The 25,594-nt window shown below is 40.1% G+C and overlaps 1 protein-coding gene across 5 annotated transcripts in view; it reads right to left on the minus strand.

Moving 5' to 3' along the window:
• GRIA3 (glutamate ionotropic receptor AMPA type subunit 3) overlaps window positions 1-25,594 on the minus strand; it is a 143,325-nt gene that overhangs the window by 50,951 nt on the left and 66,780 nt on the right. For 4 of the 5 annotated variants that reach the window (XR_005628440.1, XM_039717351.1, XM_039717350.1 and 1 more), the window contains 6 exons: window positions 11,987-12,040; window positions 10,368-10,529; window positions 6,367-6,534; window positions 3,103-3,207; window positions 1,709-1,816; window positions 334-540 (listed from right to left, as the gene is read on the minus strand). Coding sequence is in view for 4 of the 5 variants with exons in the window: in XM_039717351.1 (XP_039573285.1) it covers window positions 334-540; window positions 1,709-1,816; window positions 3,103-3,207; window positions 6,367-6,534; window positions 10,368-10,529; window positions 11,987-12,040 (804 nt within the window). In the remaining variant the exon portion in view is untranslated. Of the gene's footprint in view, window positions 1-333; window positions 541-823; window positions 1,353-1,708; window positions 1,817-3,102; window positions 3,208-6,366; window positions 6,535-10,367; window positions 10,530-11,986; window positions 12,041-25,594 lie in introns of those variants that run through there. The other variant, XM_039717353.1, reaches the window with a different exon arrangement.

Consider the following 25,594-nt stretch of genomic DNA (forward strand, 5'->3'; position numbering starts at 1 on the left):
CACTTAAGAGACTGATAAAGAAAAAGGAGATCTGGCAAATGAAGAAGAAGCATATAAGGAGCAAACTGGAAATTCTGTTATAAACAAGAATCTGAAGTTTGCCCAATGCTACTTCTCAACATTTTGTGGACTCTGATTTGGAGAACAGCAGTAAAAAAGTGACACTTTCCTGCAATGAAACAATTAGAAAAGCAGACTATAAAAATGGCAATACAAAGAAATATCTAGAATTTTAAAGGTAGTATTCAAACAGATGATCTTTATTTTGCAGTTTATTAACTTTGAGCATATTTTTTATAAAGAACATTAAAATGAAGGTTAAGAGAAACTTACCCCATAGACCAGTTCACCCACCATGCCATTCCATATCTTAGTCTCAGGGTCCCTAGCTCCATATTTCCCATCTCCAACAATTGACAGTTTGTATTTTATTCCAACATGTTTTGCTATTTCAGAAGCTAAGTCTACACAATATCCTTCATATCTCTCATTCCCTTCTAGTTGTTCATGGTTTTTCTTATACATTACATATGGTGATTCCTTTGAAACAAAAGTAAAGATCAAAAGTCTATGAATGTAAAATACAGCTGTAAACCACACAAAATGAGAGCTGTTATTATCCTTTATATTACTGGCAAATATTTACAATATTTCCTGCTTTGGTACAGAAATTAGAGATTTCTGCAGCATAAAACTCCTTGGCTGGTCCTACAGCCACACATACTGTTGACTGTATTCCTAGTAAGGAGCCATTGAAGACAACAGGACAGACTTTTAAAGTTACACATTTGTTTGCAGAATTAGGCCTGATTAGACAGTCAAGTAGCATCACTGTAGCAATAATTCAAATTTTAGTGTTTAAAGACTGACATATCCAACACCTGTACCATCACCACAATTTCCTAAGGCCCCAGTGGCCAAGAATGGGGCTCTGATGGAGATATTTTCAAAGAAGCCTAAGGGAAGCTAGGTTGAAATCCTCAGCAGCATTTTTTGTTACTGAATTCCCTTAGCCTTCTTGGAAAATTCTAGTTGAAATGCTGATTATATCTCACTAAATCCACAGGAGTATAAAATACAATGCTTCAGGAAACAGCATAAAATTAACTCATGCTTAGTAGAACTGCAAAAAGCACAGAAGTTCCAAAGAATGCTGTACAGAGCAGGTCTGTAGAGGTGTTGGGACTGACACAGGTGCTGCTGCTCGTGACACACAGGAAGAGCTTTGCTCCTTTGGAATTGCACAGGAAAAGGCTGCTTTTCACCCAGTGCTAGAGCAGTTCCAGTCCTCTACAGGCTTCATTGTGCCACCCTTACTCAGTCCACAGGGGTTGAGTTTACAGGAGCTGTACCTGAGTGAGGGGTGCAAGATTTGACTCTACAGCACAAAGGCCAATCAATCTCTGTGGTCATTTACTGGCATGCATAATAACTTCACTTACATGAGGCACTTAATTGAGTTCAAGTGTCTGGGAAGCAGCAAAGCACAATGGTGAGCTCAGTGAGCTCCTCCTGTGAGCAGACTTACTGAAACATACATCAGTTAGCTGGGTCAAGCCCTCAGAATATCTCTGGAAGATACTGAACTTTCCAGGCACTTGAATTCACACAGTATTCAACATCTGCCTCCTGAGAAGGTGTCTAACACACCCCAGGAGTCACGTGCCTTGTTTCCTAAAAGCAAACACACTACGAACATAAAACTTACCAAGATGGTAGTGACTACTATGGTTCTGTTCTCCACAGATGAAGAGTCATTAGAGGGCAGCTGATCTAATGCTGGCACATATCTTTCATATTCATTCCAATAACCAGCCTATAAAAATGGAGATTGTTACCTCATTACATACCTTTACAAGGACTCTGGTACCTGAACGTGTAAGAGCAACTGTCAAAACCTAAGGCTTTGTAACATTTCTCATTCACTGTTTTTGTCATTAAGGGACTACATCAGCTTTACATCCATTTTCTTAAAGAAACAATGTTCTAAGCCCAGAGCAATTCAGCACAAGCCAAATATAGGTGAAAACACATTAAATTCTCCCTATCTCAATTCACATCAGTATGGTGCCTGTGGAATAAATTCCCATATATCTACAGCATAAGAACATACTACAGACAAGAAAAGAAACTGCACAGCATTCTGAGTAAAATTCTCTGATTTTGTGATTTTTATCCAAAACAGCCCCTGCAGACCTGAGCTGGCTTTAGATGCACAGACATCACTGGCAATGCAGGCACAGCTGCATTACCTCCTGTGTGGGACACAAAACCCTCTGTGAGCACGAGGTGACGTTATCAGTTGGCTGGTGCTGGCCTTTGGCTGCATCGCTGGGCTATCACAATAGCTTTTATATTTCTGCACAGCACAGGAGTAACACTGTTCTCTGCACCCTCCCGAGTGGCTGGGCCATGGATAGAGGTATTTGGTTATCAAATGTGCAGAATTGTTTAAGGAATCTCAGTAGTGATCAAGCAAGTTCAGAACCTATGTCCAGGTGAAATCTGGGGATTTAAGAGACTCACCTGCATATATTCTCCTCTCAGTACTTTTGTCACCCTGTCTACCTAATGTTTTTGAACACCTTCCTTAAACTTCTTTTGTAACACCGATCTAGGCAACTATCCCACTTAGGATATATACTTTATTTAGGAGACAAGAGAATTATTATGAAATGATAAATAAAACCAAACTTAATTTCTGTTCATTCCAGAAGGTTTCAATGGTTCCAGCTTCACTGTGGTTCTAGAGCCCAATATGGAGAGGGAGAGAAAGATGGAGAGGAATTTAGAAGACAGGACTAAGCACAGGACCATGACAACAGGTATTATGTTTGGCAGTGAAAAAGCTCCAGAAGGGTTTTAAGGGAAAAAGTTGTCTTTGAAGTTGATATGAAAACCAGTGCAGATGTTAAACAGTGTGAGTGGTTTAGTCCAGGAACTGAATGCAACAAGGTTCCTGGGATAGGGAAGACAGCATGAAGGGGGCACTCCTCAGGACCCTGTCATTACACTGCATCTCTAGTATTTTTGAATTTCATTGGTTTGTTGGAACAAGTATTTGAGATGGTGTTACATCTGGATCCATGTCTTGAAACTCACCTTCCTTGATCCAGCAGCTTTCATTTCATACACATCAATTGTGTAATTTGTTCTCCGCCCATAGGTGTCGAACTGGATGTTCCCTGTCATTCCTTGAACCTGCACCTTGAGGGAATAAACAGAAAAGTATTTTAATAAAAGACTCACTTTATTTTTTATCTATGTAAGAGACTTGTACTGCTTCTGACACAGCCAGTTGTACTGTTCAAAACAGTCCCAGTCCCCATTCTCTGAGTTCCAGCTGTAAATATTTGTTAGCACTCAGCTGGTGACTCAGAGTGAACTGCATTTAAATGAAATTAGCCCTGCAGGTATGTTAAATGTAAGAAAGGCTGATCCTGCCATGCTTGGTCATGCTGGGTTCACTGGTACAGAATGGAGCATCAGTGAAGCACAAGCAACAATTAGTGCAGTTAAACCCCTCACAATATGGCACAGAGTGATCTGCAGTTCAGACCAGAATGGCATCTCATTGTTCATTCTGGGAAGTGCTTTATTTTAAGATCAGTCCCAGTGTAGGAGAAAGGAACGAATGTCTTCTCTGAATGAGCACAGACAATTGTCTCTACTGCTTATGGGGTTTTGGTCTCAGTCAGGATGGATGGGAGTACAGACGGTAAGTCATTATCATTACCTACTCACATGAATCATCTGAAGGGGAAGTATAAAGTACTTTGTCTCAAAAAAACCCCTTTCTTATTTCCCTGTATGAAAGGATGAGGCATTTTCATTTATCACTTATCAACACTGACAAGCTGTCATCTCAGGCAGAAAAGGTAACAGTTTCAAACTTCAGTAGGGGAAAATTAGCTTTAATATTTAGCAAAAACTGTAGAACTTACAGGAAGAGGTGCTAGACTAGTCAAAGACAAACTGTTCAGGGCTGGTGACTGATCTGCTGGTCACTGTTCAGAGATGAGGTGTGAGGCTACATGAAACAAAAATTCCATGGACCCAAAATTATCCAGTAAGCCAAATTCTCACCGTCACATAGGGAGTTTCTTTTTGTCAGTAAGTGGATTTGAACCTCCTTTAAAATAGTTTATATCTCTACAGGAGTTGGAAAAAATCTGAGGTATTCCTGTCTCCAGAAAGCTAGAGAGATGAACTGCACTTTAAAAACCAAATTTGACCCCAAGAGGTTTTATCAAGTGTGGACTGAGCAAATGTATTTGTAGGGTAGTTGACACATAAGTTGCATCCAGATGTGAGTTGCTGTGCCTGCCTCTGGCATTTACTGGAAGCTGTCTGGCTACCTTAGCACAGCAGTCACTGGGTGTCTCACAGAGCTTGTTACCCTGGCTCCATCCTGATGCCCATTGAGACATGAACTTCATGCACTGGACACCTTTTGGCTTCAAATTTAATTTGTTTCTCAACTCGGGACTTAGCAAAACCTGGCTGCACTGAGAGAGGAAGGCTTGCCAGGACTCAAACACTTTTGGTGGCAGCGTGTGGAAGCAATTGCAGAGTGACTATCTGTAAGTGTCCAGATCTGTCCAGGTAAACTGTCTGCCACTGACCAGATGTGTTAGAACCAGCTTCAGAAACAAAGATATGCACAGTTTTCAAGGCTGATGGGAAGAAGTTTCAAGTAATGCCTAACTATCCTGCCAGCAAGATTACTATAGTGAGGCACTGGACTTCCTGCTGCCACAGGATAGATATTTCAAGGATATCTTGGAAAAAACATTCTTATCTGAGTTGATGCTACAGAATGGAGAGCAAAAATTATTAAATTATTGGGTTGTTTTTTTTTTTCCTGAGCAAAGATTCAAGATCATTGTCTGAATAGAAGGAGATAAGGTGATGGACAGGATGGGTTCTGGAAGGCCATGTGGGATGATCTTGGGCAGCTCTTGTTTGAGGTGTATGGAAACCTCGCTTACATGACTCTGAATAGCTAAAAAAGTTCAAGGCAACCAGCTAAAAGTCAACCTTCTGCATTTTTTGCTAATCGTGCCTTTTAATATCTTTGTAATATGTTTTTTTAAGAAGTTCTCCTAAATAAGGGAGTGTCCTATTGCAGTGTTGGTTTTTTCTATTGATATGAATACCTCATATATCAGTACAGTACAAATTCTTTATTGTGAAGATTGAATTTAGTTATTTCTCTTCAAAAGTGTGCAATGCTACACTAATGAATACGCAGTTAGGGAATATGTTAGGAGGTGAAAAAAAGGCATAAAAAAGCTCTGTCTCTTTTTATGTGAGACTGAACCATCTCAGTTTTAAGAGTGATAAATCTGATTATAATCATCCACAACTCATTATGATATTCTGGTATAATCCTCCCAATTTGGTAGCTGAGAAAAAGCAGTAATTAAGCTAAGTGCAAGAAGATTGACCTAGGATTTGTTTACATCTAACACAGGCTTAATTCTGATCTCACTCACTCCAGTTCTATGCTTGTCTAATATAATCAATGCTAACAGGTTTGTTTGAGAGTTACTTGAGCCAGATTAAAAGCTGCAATCTTGTTTTTTGTATCTCCAAAAACATTATCCATTTTTTCTGTAGTCACTTGCTTTAACACAAATAGCAGACTAAAAAGAGTTAAAAATCAACAATATTAGAGACATAAGTGAGGTAGGATCCCATGCCATAACTAGTGTTAAGGATAAAAATTTGGCCCTGCAGAAGGTAATCTGGCTGAGTGTAAGGTTATGCCAGGAATCAGAAGTGGTTGGAGGCTAAACTGTTCCTAGGTTCAGGCTGGTGCTGAGATCTATCAGCACTGCTATGACCAACAACAATTTCTCCACTGTTTTAAACCAATCTGAGCTTACTTTTTACTGGCAAATTATCAAAACTGCACACATGCATTTAAGTTCATAAAGACATCTATCCCTGCAAGAATTACAACACATGTACCAAAGACCCAGTCTAGTTATGTTAATCAGATTTGCAGGCTCACCCTGCCTTTACAAACCCCCTATAGGTGTTTGATTGCAAAATGGCTCATGCCTGCTCTCCTGGGAAGCTGGGGTGTCCCAGGGGATCTGGGGGACTGTAGGTGCTCTGGTGGGGACAACCAGGCAGCTGCTGCATCAGTACCAGAGAAATTTTGGCCAGTTTTGAGAGCTAGTATGCAACACCTCACCCTCTACTGAATATATTTTATCCATCCTTTGAAGTTCATCATGAACTTTGTTTTTACTTTGCAGCTGTTTGTGTGAGTACAGAAGCCCTGTGCACATGAAGCGGGACACAAACACTACAGAATTGCTGCTCTTGCTCTTTAGCTGTTATCTTTGCCCTTACCATTTTCAGTGCTCTTTCTATATCAATTCCTTGGCTCCATGGCACTGCAGGGTTAGCCAGGCAGTCTCCAGCACTGCCTCTCCTGGAGACATCCACACGCTGCCTTCGGAGGTACCGGAAAGCCTCTGCTATGACCAGGACTGCATCATGGGTCAGTGCAGACGTGTACTGCAATTGATACAAAGAGAATATAGCAACAAACTGCAATTTTAGAATTGCCCCAGGTATCACATCAAGTCCTCCTCTTTGTTAGAACAGAAGAATCATACTTGCTGTTCAGGGCTGGTGACTGATCTGCTGGTCACTGTTTAGAGATGAGGTGCAAGGCTACATAAAACAAAAATTCCATGGACCCAAAATTATCCAGTAAGCCAAATTCACACCGATATTTTTTTATCTTTTTATCAGTAAGTGGATTTGAACCTTCTTAAAATAGTTTATATCACTACAGGGGCTGGAAAAAATCTGAGGTATTCCTGTCTCCAGAAAGCTAGAGAGATGAACTGCACTTTGAAAACCAAATTTGACCCCAAGATGTCTTATCAACTGTGGACCCTTTGCTTGCTTCTCTGTCCTTCAGCTGGTGCTTTGTAACAATTCCACCTATTTCAATTAACAAATTAAAAATATTTTCATTCTGTATAGCATATAGCAGAAAAATAACAATACTAGTTCACAGTTACATAAAATTTCAATTTAATTGGAAACTTGCTCATCTAGATGAGCTTACTACAAATGTCTTCAATTCCATGCTGCACCATACTGATACCAAAGGAAAGCTCATATTTGAGTTTTTGCATTAGGCATTTTTTTTTGTTTTTAACAAGATTGCCAAGAGAGCTTTGACTTGAAGTTAACATAAATCATTTCTGTTTGGATCACTATCCTGATTAGGTAGCATCTGTGGCAAGGAATAGATAAGATTACTTTTCTTAGGAAACAGCTATACAAGCAAGTAATCACAAAATACACTTTAGGCATTACATCACCTTGGTAATTCACCATCTGCCTTCCCTTACTCCACAATAAATCTGCAGAGGGTGCTAAGCTCTGTGGAGCAGCAGCTCTGGAACAAATCCCCCAGACAACTTAACTTACATGTTCCTGTTGCTGTCAACTTCATTCACTGCTTGTTGCATGTTATCTGGTGACACCCCCCCAGTGCTATAAATTTAGTATCAACTAGAAAATGTCATCAAAGAAGGATTTTTTTGGTATTTTTTCCACATGTATCTGTTGTCTGAAAGTTCTTCCCTCCTGGAGTGGCCTGGGCTTTGTATATGACACCCCTGGGTTCCACTGGCATTACAGCACACCTGTACTTTCAGGGTCTGTGTAAAGGACACCCTCTCAGCATGAACCTACTGGGAGCAATTGAACATGCTCAGTCTGTAAGAGCAGATTTCAAGTCCCTTGTAAGTGAACCTCAATACCTCCACATCATTTGTAAGAGAACAAAGGAAGAAATGAAGAATGCAAGGTGCACCTGCCCTTCTTTTGGCTCTTTGTGGTCCCATAAGATCTTGCCACCTAAGGAACCTTGTGGTGGAGTTCAGGACACAAGACCTGCTGCCCATGTGTGAGTTAGAAAGGCAGAAATCCAAGTTTCAGCTGCTTATTCAGCTAGTATCTTTGTGGACAAGATTTATTATATTCAGAAATTAATTCTATCCTGTAGGGCAAGATAGCACAATTGGAGGTTCTGGATTTCTTAAAAGTATTATCTTACTGCAAGTTTTTCAGTTTGATACCAAACCACAAGAACCCTGCACAGAACAAAGGGCATCTGCATGTGCAGATCAAGAGAACTGTGTCATAAAAAAGAGTGCAAAGGTAGGGCTGTGAAGAAGGTGATAGAGCAGACATTTCACTGAGCTTTAAACGACAACAGATTAAACTTACTGGGAGTGGGTGGTGGTTCCTGCTCTGACTGTACAGCACAGGCACTCTTCTGATCCTGCCCACCTTTACCTCTCCCTGTGATGCTTTGCAATAATTACTTTCTCCTCTTTTAGAAATTTAACAAAGGTCATACACATCACAATCCACACAATAATACAGAACTGGACAGTAATTTTAATGTATTTGTTCCTGTATTAAAAAAAGTCTTGTAGTAGCTGTCCAATCTAGCACTACATAAAACTTACACATTGATAATTTTTTCAGCAGACTGCGTCAATTGTCAGTAACCTTAATGCAGCCCCTTCCAAGTCACGCCAAGAGAGCTATCTAATTTTCTACTTTATTTGAATTCTACTTATAAATGCATGAGCATGCAAAGAGAAAAAAGAGAGAAAGAAGGGAAAGGCTGATAAAATACAGAATAAATTAAACATCAGGACTTTAATCTCTAGGCAATTTTATTTCCTAATCAAAAATATTGTACATCAATTCTTAAGTATGCTTTTTGTCTGATTGACAAATACTGTGCACATTTCTATAATGAGCTGCACATTTGTGGAAAGGTAATGTAATCTTTGTGTTTCTACCATATACTTAAGATTCTTTTTTAAGGAGGGAGAATAATTTTTTCCTCAAGGTAAATTACTTTCAAGTGGAATAAAATCATCTCAGGTTAACTTTGTATATTTCAGAGCTTTTAAGATTAGTAGGATACTTATCTTCACTTCTGCATCAGTGCCAGAAAGCTTTAGAAAGCAGGCCTAAGTCCTAATCCACAGGCAACAATACACTAATCTGGTTTTTGTGGGCCTCTGTTTGCCTTTCTCTGCCTCCTCTGAAATGCCAGAAAGGCTGTGAGATGGTGTGGGATTAAGAAAATTTTCCTCCCTCAGAAATGACACAATCCCAGGCATGGAACAGCATCTCTCCAAATGGCACCAGACATTAATGAATGGCACTGCAGAAGGAGCAGACCCTCGTAAGCAGCTCCTTTTCTGTCTCTAGCCCAGCCCAGGGCTACTCCCTACCCTGGGGCCCCCATGCATGGGACTGGGCTAGATTTTTCCTTCCTATCTAGTATTTTAATGCTTTCCTGAATTTTGTCTTACTCATACCAACACATTACTCCAGTTTATCAAAGTAATTTTGAATTCCAAATCTGTTCCATCAATTTGCATGTGTCCTTCCCAAATCAAACATGAAAGCCATGAACTGTCTTGTCAGGGCAGCGGTTTTTAGGTTTGGCTGCCCTGAGAAACCAGTCCGTATACTACCATACCCAGGTTTCATTCACATATGGATAGCAGTGAAAAAGAACAGATCCCACCAAAAGAAGAAGAGAAAGAAGGAAGATTACTAATATGCAGTGCTCCTAGAAGATTTTATGACTTCTGTGCCTGGACAGAATTTCCCTGATGCACTCCTTCACAGGACAGTGAACAGCATCCCCCTCTATGATAAAGATACTGAGGCAGAAAAGAATCCGGGTGAGATAGTAAAAGGTTGCAAGTTTCCTAATAACAGCTGCATTTACTTCATCTAATCTGTGACAGTTTCGGTGAACCGGGACTTTCATCCAAAAGTTTTTTTAAAAAAATTATTAATTTCCGTTTTAATAGCCAGGCTATTTAAGTAAAGGACAGTGGTGCAAAACAGAGGCTTAGATTATGAGGTAACTGCCAGTGGTAACTAGGAGGCGGCAGTGGCTCCTTAGTGAATCCAGAGCTACTTCATTTTGCATGTGAAATTCTCTATTACCATTAAAATGGACTAGTAATCCACATTTTGCATCTAAAACCTCATCTAACTAGCCCCCATATCCAGCCCAAGACTAACTCAAGAGGTTTACATTACAAGCTTTTATATCCAATGCACAGTGACAGGATTTGCCAGACCAAGCCTTTGCTTCGGAGGAGCTCCCACCATGGTGGGCACTTGGTGTAACAACCTCTGCCTCTTTCTTCTGGAAGGACAGTGAATGCTGTGACATATTCTCATTGGGGATCTGTATCATACTCATGTGTATATCTGGGGTTAAAAACTCTCAAAGAATTATTAAAAGCATATCATGTCCATCACTGATAGGTTACAATAAATACCTTTAATGGTGAGTTTTTGGCTTCAGGGAATTCCCTTTCATCAAGCCTCATCCAGCGCTGTAGAAACTGTTGAACCATTGGATTTTCATTATTAACAATCTGGAATCCAGTAATGTTGGCACCTCCATGCATTACTCTTTCCAGAACAATGTCCGTGAAACCCTGGGAGGACACACGTAGAGAAAAAAGAATCATTGTCATCCAGAGCCACTTTCCTCTGGTTCAGTTTTACCTGCTACAAGTGCAGCAAAGGACACTGCCTAACATCCCTCTTGTTAGCTGAAAATATTCTACCAAGGAGACATCTACTATCACAATTAGGATTTTGATACTGGCATATTTTAACATTTTCTTATTCTTTGCAATAGAAAACTTCCCTTTTGGGTTGTGGCAATGTGGTAGGTAATATTTGCCAGCCAGAAAGAAAACAGCAGGGAAACTTGAAGTACCATTTCCTCTTTTGTCCTGATCATGATAAAAACTGGTCAAGGACCTCAAATCCCATTTGTACAGCAAAGTGAACACAAAGGTTCAGGGCTGGGAAAGAAAACCACTCCATCTCTTGCCAGGCACTTCTCCATCACAGCATCACTCAGCACATCACGTGCAAGCAGAATGGGATGATTCTCTCCCACTCTGTTGTTATTTATACCTGAGGCAGTAAATTGGAGTCTTTTTGATTAGTATGACTTGATTGCAGTCATGTTTATCTGAATGTCAATGGTTACACATACTAAAAGGCAACCCAGAATAAGAATCTCTGTATTTCTATGCACGAGCTAATCAGCGAGATCATGTCTGCTTCTTATAATGCAAAATGATGCATTTTAAAGTCATACAGTACTTATACTAAATAAGGATATTTAAAAATTTGTCTTTTCTACTTTAATCACAACTAAACATGAATACAGAGAATCTTTGAGTAATTAGGATTGCCAACTGGAAAGTGAGAGTTTTGGAAAAACTCACATTTTTCTACTCACAGTAGGCATAGAACTTAAAAATGAGTCTTCCTGCAAGATTAATTACAATACAAGACTTTTTGTAAGGAATTTAAGTAGATGGTGTTTCAAAATCATCACAAACATCCCTGAAAGTCAATCCTACTTTCCAGAAGAAGCTCTGATACAGATAGAAATGTACAGCCTCTTCCTGGTAGGTCAGCACATGCATAGGCACACCCTACACTCTGAAATACAAAAGAAAGGCTAAACAGCCTTGGTGGTTTACTTGATAGAATTGCTCTAATTTGCAGCTTTTTACCACTTATACAGAAACATGCTACAATTATTTTTCCTTGAGTGCTTAAATTCAAAATACACTTACAGAGAATTACAGTCACAATTTATGAGGATAGAAACATCTAATTTATGAGGATAGAAATTACTGGAAAATATATAGTTAAATTATTACTTTAAAATTAGTAGAGGACATGACATTTTCTGACAAAAGAAAGTGAGTAGAGATGACAAACCAGTTATAGCATTTACTGAAGCAATTTCTCAAAATCCAAGTACTCATCCATGCATTTCCACTTCCTGATTAAAGTTTCCACAACCTGAACAGAATATTTTACCCTCTAAAATGCAGCTATACTTTCCATGAAGAAAAATTCTTACCAGGTTAGCTAACATGTAGTGATAGCCTCTAGAATGTTTGCCAAGGATTACAACCTGTGTGGAGAAAAACATTGCATATTATTCAGTTGTAAGAAGATGACTCTTAACTAGCGGAAAAGAGACAGAGAATTAATATTTTGATAATCTTCCATGTTCAATCCATGGGCAGCACAAGTATTGCAGATCTGTGGCATTACAGACAAGATATAGTCCTTGGTGTTTGTCAAACACATGGACAGAGTACCACAAAGAGTAACTCCCAGGGCTGGGAAGACTCTGCTTGCAGAGATGACCTTACCTGGCAAATTCACTCTTGTGATCAGTGTCCTCCCTGCTGACCAGGTTAATTTTAGTTATCAGTTCAAGTATTTCTGCTCTGAAATGAGGTAATGCAGTATCTACCCAAACTCCTCTTTATTTTGTTCCCTGTTTGTGGAGTGTAGGAGAGGTGCAGGACACAGCCTATCATTATTACTGTATTTATTTAGTTAGATCTTTAGAAATATCTTTATATAGATATCTTTCTTTTTATATTTATTTATATCTTACTGTATTTATTAACGTGTACCAGCACAGCAGGGCTGGGCAGGCTCCAAGTTGTACAGGGAGGTCCCTAAAAGAACCCTGGCCAAGCCTTTTCATGTATGAATGTCTAAAGTTAAATTCCCAAAGTTATAAGCAGTGACCTTCATTGCCTTTTGACAGGTTCCAAAAGGCCTCAAAACCTGTCATTTCTGGTGCATATAAATGTATACATCTGACCTTACAATGTTTTGTCAAAATTGCCACTAAATGTTATGTTGCACATTCCACTAAGCAACATCGCCTGCCCTGGCTGACCTCACTTGGGCATCTCTCCGTACAAACAGTCATTACATGGAATTGCTAAGGGACAAAAGGGCAGCAGGATGAACTCAGCAGCTGGATTCTCTGAGGGTAATGGGGAACAGTGGAGGCAGCACTGTCTGGCAAGCCTGAACTCTGCCATCCTGTGTGCTCCCCCCACTCCAGGAATCCTGTGCTTTTGCACAAGGAAGGAAAACAAACACTTCCCATGTCTACACAGCGGACAGCTGACTCACCAGCAATGCCACTTGTGCAAAACTGTGCCCTTGCCTTCAGATTATAACCTCAGAAACATCCATCCAGTCCCACAGCCATCAATTGGAACAACATCCACCAGTAAGAATTTAATGTATAATTGTGCTGATTGCATGCATGTCAGGACATAATCTATTCTAACCAGGCTTGCTGGGTTAAAACCAGCAAACATAATGCTGGCAATACACACAAGTATTATCATAGTTTATGTCCTACAAGCAGCTCAAGCAAACAGACGATGCTTTTTGATGAACCATCTGCAAATCTATACATAACCATACAAAGTTACTCCATGATCAGAGAAACACACTCCAAAGACCACACTTTAAAAGAAAGCGTAACCATTTAATGTCTTTGCTAAAAACAGATGACATTGAGTCACTGACTTTAGATATACTGTTGAGCCTGCTCAAGTTCTTGATTAAATTATTAAGTTCCCAATTGCCTCTTTGGATAGTATTGTCCTTAAGAGATGCCATTTCCTTTAAATTCACAATTAATTCTGTAGGAATTTGCATACTTCCATCAGCCTGAAAATAAACTGTTGTTCAAGTCCTCTTGAGAACTGTATGTACACTCTGTTGGTAGAAAGCATCTGCTTTCCTACACTCACATTTGTTTTCTGTGGAAATATGCAGGCTTCCTTCAGATCATCTGGTGTGCATGCTATTTGCATACTGAATTCTCTGTACATTTTAATTTCACCTTAAAGGCAGGTTAGAGACAACTTATTTAAGAATAACAATTGTGGTTTTAACCTTAACAACAAATAAGAAAGCTTTTACATTTCTATCCAGAAATGTATTCATTTAAGAGAAAAATATCACCACAGATGAAGTCTGTAAGAGGCTGTAAGAAAAACATACATGGAACTGCTACAGGCATCAGGAGCAACACTGAAATAGCAAATGTAGGACTCATTAGCATAGATCAGACTCAACTTTCGTCTCATCTGTTGTCATGTCTTCAAAATGCCTCTGTTTATTAAACCTTTGAGAGGTCCAACATACTACAGTCAAGTTGTAATTCATAAAGCATCTTTCAGAAGTGACCTGACAGCATTTCTATTCATACAATCGACCACGCTGGCTCATAACTATTGAACTGGATCTTAACAATGTGTTTAAAATTCACAACACACTACACAGCTGTCCTAAATCTTAACAAGTACAACTCACTTTCCCTCACTCTCCACCCTGCACCAACTGTCCAGCATGTTGAAGGGAGCTGCTGGATTAGCAAGCCCAGCAGAAACAATCACAGACGTGTGTTACTCCCAGGGGAGCCAAGTGATGGATAAAGCTTTTTTATGAAGAAGGAAAACAGAAGTATAACAGTATAACAGGAGTATAACAAATAAATCTTATCAACTGCTGATATATTGTGAAGCTTATACAGAAAGTGGGATATTGAATAGTGGTGGTGAATAGAAAGCCAGGATTACAGGGCAAGGATTTCACAGAGCTATATGTCTTTCGTAAGTTTGACTTCCAAGACTTAATATTGCTTTCACCTTGACTGAAAGAAAAGCTTATAAGATTTTACACTGAACAAAGGAGAAGAGAAAAAAATAGCTGGAAACCATCATGAATAATTCAGATTTCTGATCCCACATAATTCTTGCTTTGTAGATAAAAAGATCATAATGTCAGGTTTGATATAGAATCAAATAAAGTTTGTGTTTTTAATTAACTCTTTGGATATTTCCAATTAATTAAGAGAACATCTAGAGGGAACATAACTAAAATGTATTTGCTTTCAAAATAAAAGTAAAATCTGCTGGTCAGCAGCAGGCTTACTTGAAGTGCAGACCTATATGCCAGATTGAGAAATTAAATCACCATTGGCAATTTTACTTTTCCTTCTGCCTAGGGGAGTTATTTTTTGAATGCTAGCATAAAGACAATTTTGTTTCCACTGCATCAGTCATCATTATAACAAATAGGCAACTACAAATTTTTTGCCTTTTCAGATTTTTCCTAAAGTTTCGAAGGCAGCACTAAAGCTATTAACTGGCTAATATTAAGTTGGTATTTACACTGTGGTATTTCTAGAGCAAAAATGGCAATTCTCTCATGAGGACACCCATGTCTTTCCCACATTGGTGAGCTCAGACTTGTACACAGCTCTTCAGATGCAGCCTCACCACTGCAGAGTGAAAGGAAGGGGCACCTCTAGTGACCTGCTGGCCATGCTAATCCAGTGCAGCCCAGGATGCTGTTGGCCTCCTTTGCCGTGACAGCACAGGGCTGGCTTGTGGTCAGCTCGACTGCCAGGACCCCAAGATCCTTCTTTGCAGAGCTGCTTTCCAGCCAGGAAGCCTCTACCCAGTCTGTACTGGTGCATGGGGTTGTTCTTTTTCAGGAGCAGGGCTTTGCACTTCCCTTTGCTGAACTTCATGAGGTTCCACTCTGCTCACTTCACCAGCCTGCCAAAGTGCTGTAGCACAACTACTTGGTGTATCACTCCTCCTAACCTGGTATCATCTGCAAACTTGCTGAGACTGCACTCCATCCCACAGCCTTCAGATCACTCAGAGAGAGGTTAAAGAGGATTAGCCCCAGCACCCTCAGGGTACCCCAAATAGCAACTAACCTCCAGCTAACCTCTGTGTTGCTGACCACAACCCTCTAAGCCCAGCAGTTCAGTCATTTTTAAATCTACCTTCCTGCCTCCGTGAGCTTTAATTTTAAAAAGGCATTGAAAAATATAAGCTAAGAGGATATGCTTGCACTTTTACTGAGAGAAAGAGCTATCATGAATTTGGCAGCACTGAAAGGAAAACTACCATATCAAATTAACACCTGTAAGGAGCATATCTTTCCTACACTTGAATCCACTGCCATCTGGTCAGTTCAGTCTGACCAGGAGGCCAGACTAAAGGACTTATTAACCTTTATTTACAAATGAGAAAAGAAATTAAAAAACTAGATCACAAAAGTGCAGATTACCTCATCTACAGCTCAAAGACACAATATTTTATGAGTCTATTAGATCTTTCCATAACATATAATACTGATGCTGACAGGCAGTATTGCCACAGAAAAGGTCTGAAAATTTTTACTGTGCTTTTCATACCTGACAAGTGGCAGAAATATGCCACTTTAATGGAATGAAAGGCAGAGATCTGACCTGCTGTAATGTGTCTTTCCATTTTGACCATATCTGGGAACAATGAGGCAGTGTTCACTCTAGAGCTCTTCTTTCCTATGTTTTAGTAAGACAGTAGTAAGCAAAATGAAATTTCCCTTAAGATCAGAGTCAAAAAGTGTTGTTTTTCTTGAGGTTATTTATCCATTAATTTGGGTTCCATTCTTACAAAAAGCCTACACTTGAAAAAGAGTCTACTGTTTTTCAAATGTACATGCACATTTCTGAGGACAAGAGAACTTAGCTTCCTTTAGTTAGACAGTAATGTGCCTTTACACCTCACTATAGATATACAATTATTACACCTTTGCCTTCAAAGCAGTGAGCAAATGTCAGAAGTGATCACACAACTCTCTTTCCCACAGCAAACAAGTAAAACTGATAAATGGACCAGGGATAAAAAAATTTTAACAGTGTCATCAGGATCAGCTATCAGTGTTGATTGCACTTCATGGGAACAGAGGGATATCAAGCACAGCAACAACTGTCTGGCAAGCCTAAATTGCTGTGGAGCACACTGTCTTCTCACCTGGCTAGCAGGTCAGGTGTTTTCTAGCTCCCAGCCCTATTGAAAGCATTTCTGTTCTGAGGATGGAGTTACTTGAGTTACTGGAGTTATCTCAGATCTGAGCAGCTCCTACCTACATTGGATTGAATGACTGAAAAGCTGTGCCTGGTGATGCAACACCCTACTGAACCAATGGTACCAGCTAATTTGTCTTTAGGACAAAATAAAGGAGAGGAACAGAGCATCAGGGTGACCATCCAATTAGTTTAATAGAAACTGAAGGCAAGGCCCAAAAAGTTGTCAGTATGTTAGCAAGATGTTTAACCTCTCTTCAGTGCCATCTGCAAGTACTGCACCTCAGCTCTGTTCCTACCCCTCAGCAAAAGGAGGAACTTCTGAAGCACTGCAGAGTCCTCTCCCTGGCCTCCTGCCTGCTCCTGCAGACCCTCCCTGCACTGGGGAGCTGCCCGTGGTGTCTGCAGCCACGGCACTGCAGTTCTCAGTGCACTGCAAACAGCAATGCAGGGGTCAGCCCCTGGAGTGTTACCATGCGAGCAATGGACACTAGCACATCACCATTCCTCACTATGTTTGCTCTGCACAGGTCACCTCTTGTCACATAAATTTCCAGATAGGACTAGGAAAAACAGGAGAACAGAAAACAAAACTTCTCCCATGGGAACAGGACTTTTCTCATCTAACCAGATACCACAGTGAAAATAAGATCCCTTGTAACCCAAGTAGCTCAATTTTACTGTAAGCTGGCAGAGCCCACTCACATGTTTTCCAATTTACACACAAGCCTCTGAAGGAAGACCAAATTCCCTTTGAGGATTATAAACACTAGACAAGGTTCAATCTTCTCTCAGTATATTCATAAAAAAGGGCTTTTTTGGCATCATGATTTTGTCTCTTTCTATCACACCAACCCCACCAGTGCCAATATTTGAGGTTCCACAGGAACCACAATCTCATGGTGATAAAAGATACATCCCAGCTACTGGTGGTCTGTCACTGCCAAACAAGTGATGCCTGTCCTGCCTTTAATTCTGCAGAGACAAAACCATTTCCACATTTTGTAGGAGCTGCTTCCCTCACACAAAGGGTCAAAACCTTGTGATTGTAACTGTAGTACAAACCCAGGGAAGGCAATTTATCTCTTCACTTGGTATTAATGGGACAGGAATCTGGCCACCAGGGATAGTGATGCTGTAGAATATGCAGTAAACAATGATTTCATTTATATGAAGAATGAGTACTATATTAAATTTGAGTTAAATATTAAATGAAGAATGCGTTAAATATTAAGATGAAGATTCCATGCACATATTATTTGTCACAGATAAAAATAACTGAATATATACTTGAGATTAATTCATCCACCATTTCAGAGCCTTCCTGCCCTTTACAGAAAGTCAGAAATCTCCCACACAGTCCCAATTTTGTATTTTTGTGCAGTATATGGACCTAAGAATTTCAGTTTCATGCTACTGCCACTTTATACATTTGTGCCGACATCTTATAATCAAATCCTCACTCTTCTCTACAGCACAATATCAAGATCATTTGTTTGGGCATAGAAAACACTCTTCAAGCAGCTTTTGGCTGTTCCGCAGCGAATCTCTCACGGGAGATCCTCTCCTAGAGAACCAGAATCTCCTGGAAGAAGAGGACAAAAACGTGCTTGGAGGAATTGATGCCTCTGAAGCACTTCATTAGCTTTTCCCCCTCTGGCCCCCTTCTTGTGTCCTTCTTTGCCTTGCCTCTCTCCTTCATGACAGTCACATCAAGAGCGAAATTCTGCTTTTAGGCCATCTCCAGATAGATGATGGTTGTACACGTTAGTCCTTGGAGGGTAATGAAATGCAACATCTGAAAGCTGTGCTGTACTTCATTCTCCCTCCATATGGCTAAAACTTCTTTTCCCATAACTAATCTGACATTTGCTGATTGAAGACTGCGTAGTGGAATACACATTGAATTTGTGCATAAAGGTTACATTAGAAATTATTTCAGAAAAAAAACACAAACAGCAACATTGGTACTGAGGCCAGGATACTTTCCCCTAATTTCTTTCACTGTGTTGACAAAATCTTCTGTGTCCTGAAAAAAAATTTCTTAAACTCATTTTCCTTGATATGACTTAGCAATATTGCCAGATTAATAAATCTGTTGGCACAATTACTGTTAAAGGACATATTCGACTGCAAAACAACAGATCAGAGCACACAGAGATGAAGAGTTTTATGATCTCTGGTAACTGCCATTCATAATCAAAATCATTTACTCTTTAAACAGAGTAAAATTTATGAAATAAACTTTCTATCAAAATTTCTTCTTTGTTCAGACAGACAAAACCAATGTTATATCTCTCAGGACTGCATCTCTCTTCACAAATCACATCCTTCAATACAAAGACCTTCATGTCAAAGATAATCAAAACTTAAACTACCTTTCATCACTTGAAGCTAGTTCACTAAAAACAAGATCAGATACAAGGGGCTGTTACAAGTAAAACAAAAATTTTTTGTGCCATATGAAAAGGATACTCAAAATTGCTTTCCCCCTAATTTTGCCAAGATACCTTCACGAAAAGATACTTGTTCCCAGACAGCTTCCCTGAAGAGAAGTGTTACAGAAATTTTTAATTAGTGAATTCTTTACATTCTTAAGTAAGGTAATAAACTAAAAATCCAGTTGTGTTCTGGAGGAGTTTTTGCAGCTGTATTTATGGGAAGCAAATGAGATGAGTTATTACATATGTTGCTCTGCAGCAGTGGTTTTCACACATAGGTAATTTTAAGGAGACAATATTTAAATTGCCTATGTCATTCTAGAATATTTTTTGAGAAATATCCTCCCTCGAGAAATGATCATGAAAGATGATTTAACATTCAAGGAAGTTCCAGTACTTTTTCAAGCCTCTGTAAGATCCCAAGTTCTCCTGAAATTTAAATTTTACCTAAAATTTCCCATGGAGGCTTTACATCTCACAGAAATCACAGATAAGTTGCTTTTCTAGCAACTTATTATGTAACTAGCAGTTACATTTCCTTCAATCTACAGTGCAGCCAGCTCCAATCCCGTGTGACAGGGTCCCACCATCCCCATTTCCAGCTTCCCATACCCTCTCTTTCCTTTTGCTGCCTCCTTGCTCCTCAGCAGCTCTTGCAGACCTGCAAGTCCATATCAGACAGATCAAAACCACCTCTACCAAAGCTGACTTCTGGCTTAGTGTGCCTCCCTAAATTCCACAACACCTGAAGTCACTTTCACAAAGATTGCTAATAATAACAGTAATATTACATTAAATCTCAGTTGTCCAAACCTTCTGCAGAAGCCAGAAGTGCTTCAGCACTGTCCCACAGCTTAGTGGTGTATCCACATCACTAACAGGAGCTTTTTAGTGCCCTTTGGACCATGTGCCCAAACCCTGTGGCACAGGAGATATCCAACTGTCCCTTCTGGCTTTCAGTTCCACGAAACTGCACATCCAACTCCTCTCAGAGCACACCCTTGCAATCACACACACATATAAAGAATGCTCATTTCTTCTTTGCATATCCCACAGCACAACCTTCTTCAGTCTTAGCTGCTCAAAACATAAAAGGATCTATATTCACTGGGGGAAGAAAGGAAGAAATCGGGTAAACTGAGTCACACAGTTTTCATTTTAAAAACGCACAAATTTCCCATTTTCTCCATACTTCCCATCAGCATGTTAGAGTAAAATCCCAGTGTTATTCCCTGGAATTGGACAAGAGTCCTTGGAAAAAGAATTCTGCTTATATAAACTATTACTGCATGTCAGGATCACTTCAAACTATTATTTGGATATAACCCAGAAGTGTCGCAGTAATTCAGTCCCAGTGCTCACATGAGAATTTTTTGGAAGGGGTTTTGTACTGCAGAGCACTGCTTTCAAGCAGACCAAAAATACTGAATAGTAGCCATTCTCTTTTCTTTTTTTTTTTTTCCCTTTTTAAGCATTTCCTTTCCTTTTCAAATGCCCTACAAAATTAAGAAAAAAAGTCAGTGCAATCTCCTCTAGGAAAGACAAGGTTACTTTTTCTTATTTTTTTATTTTAAGTAGCATTTTACTGTGACTGGAATTGCACTCAATTTGCTTTATTCAATGCTTTCAAAGAGTCTGAAAGGTTTATTCTGCTGCGCTATAAGAAGCACTCTGCAATATTCCCATATAACATGGTGCATAAACCATGAACTAAAAAAGATTATGAAGAGTTAATTTATTTTTACTAGGTTTAGTTTATGCAGCAGGGCCGACTGTTTTACTTATATGAGGTAACAGAGATACAGCAATATTTTTCTTTTCTGATTCTTTACATGCATTTTCCCAGGATAGAAGATACTTAAGGTATTTTTTAAGGGTCTATGTATATGGCTGATAATTTTATTTATTACACATTTTGGAAGAAAGAGCTTCCAATAATACATACACCATTATACCTCCACATGAATGCCTATGGTGTGACACGAACAAATTTAATTTAGTAACATGGGCTTTTTTTAAGCCAGGGAACATTAGTTTTCTCTAAAATTATTACACTGCTTTCCAGCTGACTGGTTGGATACTGTGGGGTAAGTTTGTATTTGAGTTGAGTTGATTGATAGGGCCTGATTCTCTCTAAAAATAGTCCAAGCTCTCCCTGATGTCTTAAGTCTGCTCCCCAGAGGCAGGTGGAATTGCAGGAATCCCATATGAATGTACAATTAGAGCAGTGAGAGACTGGACTGGGATGTACTGTGCCATAGAATGCCTGATCCAAACCCATCTGGAGCCTGCAGCAAACACACCACAGCCCTGGATCACTCCTCTGGCCCTCACTCTGGGGATGTCTCCCCACAAGAATGTAGCTATGAACTCTCGGGGTGTTCCAGACTGCACCACCAGCACCTGGGCTCCAAAAGCCCAGGGGGTGGCCCCCATTCTGAAAATCTTTCTCTGTGAGTTCCAGTGGAACTGTGCTCTATGAGATGCACTTGGTCCACGAGGGGCCCTGGAAAGCCCCAGTGCTTCTCCTCCTCCCCTAGATACGTGATCCATATCACACTGAAGCCATTAATCCCAGCTTAGTGAGCTGTGTTAAAAAGACACACGCTCTTGTGCAGCTTTTCTTTTACTTCTTTCCTTGTAAATGAACTGATGAGACACCAGAACTATCGTGCTGTCTCTGGTGATGTACAACGCCTGTTTGCACAGTGGTACTGTGCTATTACTATTCATTTTGATAGTGTGTTTCCTTCCTCTCCCTGCAGTTGGTTCATCTGAATTGTCGCCAAGATGGTTGGTTGCCTTGGAAACTAATTAAGGAAAGGCTTTGGTTAGAAGCAGAGTTTCAAGCATTAAACTATTTGAGAGACAGATGCAGAAATTAAGGTAATGTCTGCTAAGATGAAAGGGCTTATCCTTTATGTATAAGAAGAAAGAACCACATTTAAATGCCACGAATGAAACAAAGCAACTTATACACAAACTGATTTTTAAAACTTGGAAGAGATGACTGAGCGAGGGGTTTCAAAATCAGTCAGGAACTTAGAAGAGGTGACAAAGATTCCCAAAGCTATTAGAGATGGCAAGATGGACAAGTAGGGAAAGACAAAAACCCAGGGAATCACATGTTGAACAAATTATAGCCAGCTCTCCCTTTCCCTCAAATACTCTGTGTCTTTAAAAAAAACCACTTCTTGTGAATGTTGTTTTTGAAAAATATCTGTAGAACTAATAAAAGACCAAATCCCCTCCTCCAGTCCAGGTATGGCACAAGCATCACCCATGAGTCCATCTGCTCCCAAAGCTCACCAAATGCAGCAGCTGGGAAAGGTGAGGGCCAATGGCCCTCAGGCCCTCGGCACCTGAGGCTTGTCCTCAAGGGTAGCAACCTGAGCAGCTCAGACAGTGTGGACACAGGCTCAGCAGTGAGTGGGACCTCAGAGGGCTCAGGGCAAACACGTGCACCATTTCTGTGCACTGAAAAGCTGCATAGAAAGGTGAGCTGTGCAGCAAATTGAGCTTTTACAGCTACCAATTAACTGAAGTTCACAGCAAATACAATCTCTGTATGAGCACAGTGATATCAATTTAAATATCATCTTCAGGATAGCGGTTGACTCTGTACTTGGAACAGCATAACCAAAGAAAGATTTTGGTTCTCTGTTCATCACATTTAATGGCAATGCAGAGGTTGCCATATAAGTGTGATTGTAACAGCATAACTGAATACTACAAATATTGTGGTAAAAATATGCAAGGTATTAAAAGCAGATGCATGTGTATGCATTGGTGTGTGAATTAATATCCCATAAATTAGCATAAAACATAAAATGAGTAACTTCTACAATCACAGAAAAATAAAAACACTAATGGTGACTTCAGGTTCATGCACCCCTGGCACAAGAAACAATAGTTAGCTTGGCAGCAATCGTCCACACACAGCAGCTTCCACATTTACAGTGAGATGTTTCTGGATTAATTATTATTATTACTTGATCAGATACATTTAAAACTGTGCTTTAATGTCTTTTGAACACTTTTATGCTTTGTGTGCCATTACTTCAATCATTCTGCAGGATGACTAATAATGCTCTGATAAATTCCTGTCATTTAGAACCTGGCTTGTTTTATGAAATCTGGATGATGGCTTTGGAGAGACATTCGTTTTTACAAGCTAGAAATTCTTTCCTCAGGTAGTGTGAAATGTGCTGTATGTGGGGCAATTAACCCAAGACGTTACTCTCTCTGCTTTAGCAATTCATCTCCTGCCCTTTATGAGTTTTTGCTGACAGGAGCAGGCCCTTTAAGGCACATACAGCTGTCACTTTTGACTTATCCCCATTCTTACTCTTCTGCTGGCTACCTCCTGAGGGTGCCTGACCTAAGCAATTCCCCTTTCCACCCCATATGCCCATATGGACTTGGGAGCTGCTGAAGGGAAATAAGTGACCTTTCATTCTGCTTTACATCCTGGTTTCAACAATACTCATGGGTATCTAATGAAGAAACGTCCTAAATTTTACGTTTCTAGTTCATTGGAAATGTAAAAATGAACTGTACCAGTTTCAGTGTGATGTTACACAACAGTCTACAAAGCAGATACTCTCTTGGAGCCTCAGCTGAACCCCACTGCTCCACACAGCTGCAGACAGAGGATAAAATCAGCCAGTGACACAGCTGTGCCCTGAGCCCTGGAGAAGGTGACGGGCACACTGCTCTGGAGGGTCTGCTCCGAGCAGCGCAGTGCCTTCAGAGGACATGGCACTGCCAGGCTTCAAAAGCAAAGCAGAAGCTGAAGCTACTCATAGCTCTGCTTCAAGTGGCCCTCTGGATTTGTAGGCAATTGTATTTTAAATTGCCACAGAGAACACAGGCAAACCCCCACCAGACCATCTGTTTATAATGGAACACATAAACCAGGGAGTTTACATGACAGCGGTCTTGAATTTTTTCAATTATAGTTTTCCCTATTGTTATTTTTAATGACTGTTCATCAACCCAATACTGCAGTTCTGTGTTAATTCTTACGACACCCTAAATGGAAAACTGCTGTGCAGTGAGCTCACTCCTCTGAGATGCGAGCAGCTCTGCAGAGAGATGCAGCTGGGGCTGTACAGAAACCCTGCACACCTCCATCCTAATCTCAGAATTTCACACTCAAAGGTCGTCACAGTCAGAGTGAGCACAGCACAGAGTTCAGTCAATCAGATTACCCTTCTTAATCCTAGAGAGGCTTCACTTTAAGTTGTCTTTGACAGTCTGGCTGTCATTGTAAAACTTTGGGGACTGCATTCTCTACTGTAATATTGCTTTTGCTTTGTGAGATGCCTTCACTTAATACAGGCACTGCCTTGGAGCCTAACCTTCATGACTAAGTTTGGAGATAGCATCCTTTCGATAAAAGCAGGCAGTCTCTGGAATAAACAGGTCTTTTGTAAAGTTTCACCATTTTGATTCTGAATGGAGTTTCTTCCTCCTTGTTTGCCCTCGGGAGATTTTCTTCTAAGTGGACATAAAGCCACTCTAGTCTGAAATACAGCTTATTATCCTGGGAATAAGAAAAACATATTTCTTAACTCAAAAACATGTCTCTAAATATATGGTTGAACAGGCTAAGGCTTACTGTTAGCTCTCAGAAGAAAATGTTCTTCTGTTTATGAGAACAAAATTTTATATCTATCTGTGAAGAAATACAGAATATTTTAGCATCAAGGGACAAGAAGTGTGGGGAGCTTATGCATTTTGCATGATATAAGTGTTGCTATCTGTATGCCTGAGAGGCCAGTAGATGATTGAATTGGATATAGTATTGTTGTGCAAGGGGGATGTAGATCCACATGCTCAGGGGTTATAGAACTACAGGGCAGGTGAACAAACAGATGGCAACTTACAGAATAACTACTGATTTCTCTGCTTCCCTCTATTCTACAGCTGAAGAGGTGTGGGCAGGGTACCTACCTCCAGGACAAAATACAAGGCCCATCATAAAATCTTCTGAATTGGGAATGAAAACAAATCAGCCTGCAGTATGCAATTTGGCACAAAGCAGGTTACTCAGGCAGAGTAGGAGCTGAGGTGCCCTCCTTCCCTGACCTTATACTCACAGCTGGGAAGATCAGGTACAGGCAGCCCTGAGAAGAGAAATACTTCGTATGACAGGTCTTGGAAATGTAGGGACATACACACATGTGCCATATGCTAAAGGCACACAGAATATTCAAGGTCACTGACTCACTGGAGGAAGGTACAGAATATTCCAGAATGACCTGCAGTCTCAGAAGAAAATCCCCAGATGTGTAATTGTCTTTGGATGAGCCTGAATTTTTGGAAGAGA

This window comes from Passer montanus, unplaced genomic scaffold, assembly GCF_014805655.1.
Source record: "Passer montanus isolate IOZ18808 unplaced genomic scaffold, ASM1480565v1 scaffold38, whole genome shotgun sequence".
Classification (NCBI taxonomy): domain Eukaryota; kingdom Metazoa; phylum Chordata; class Aves; order Passeriformes; family Passeridae; genus Passer; species Passer montanus.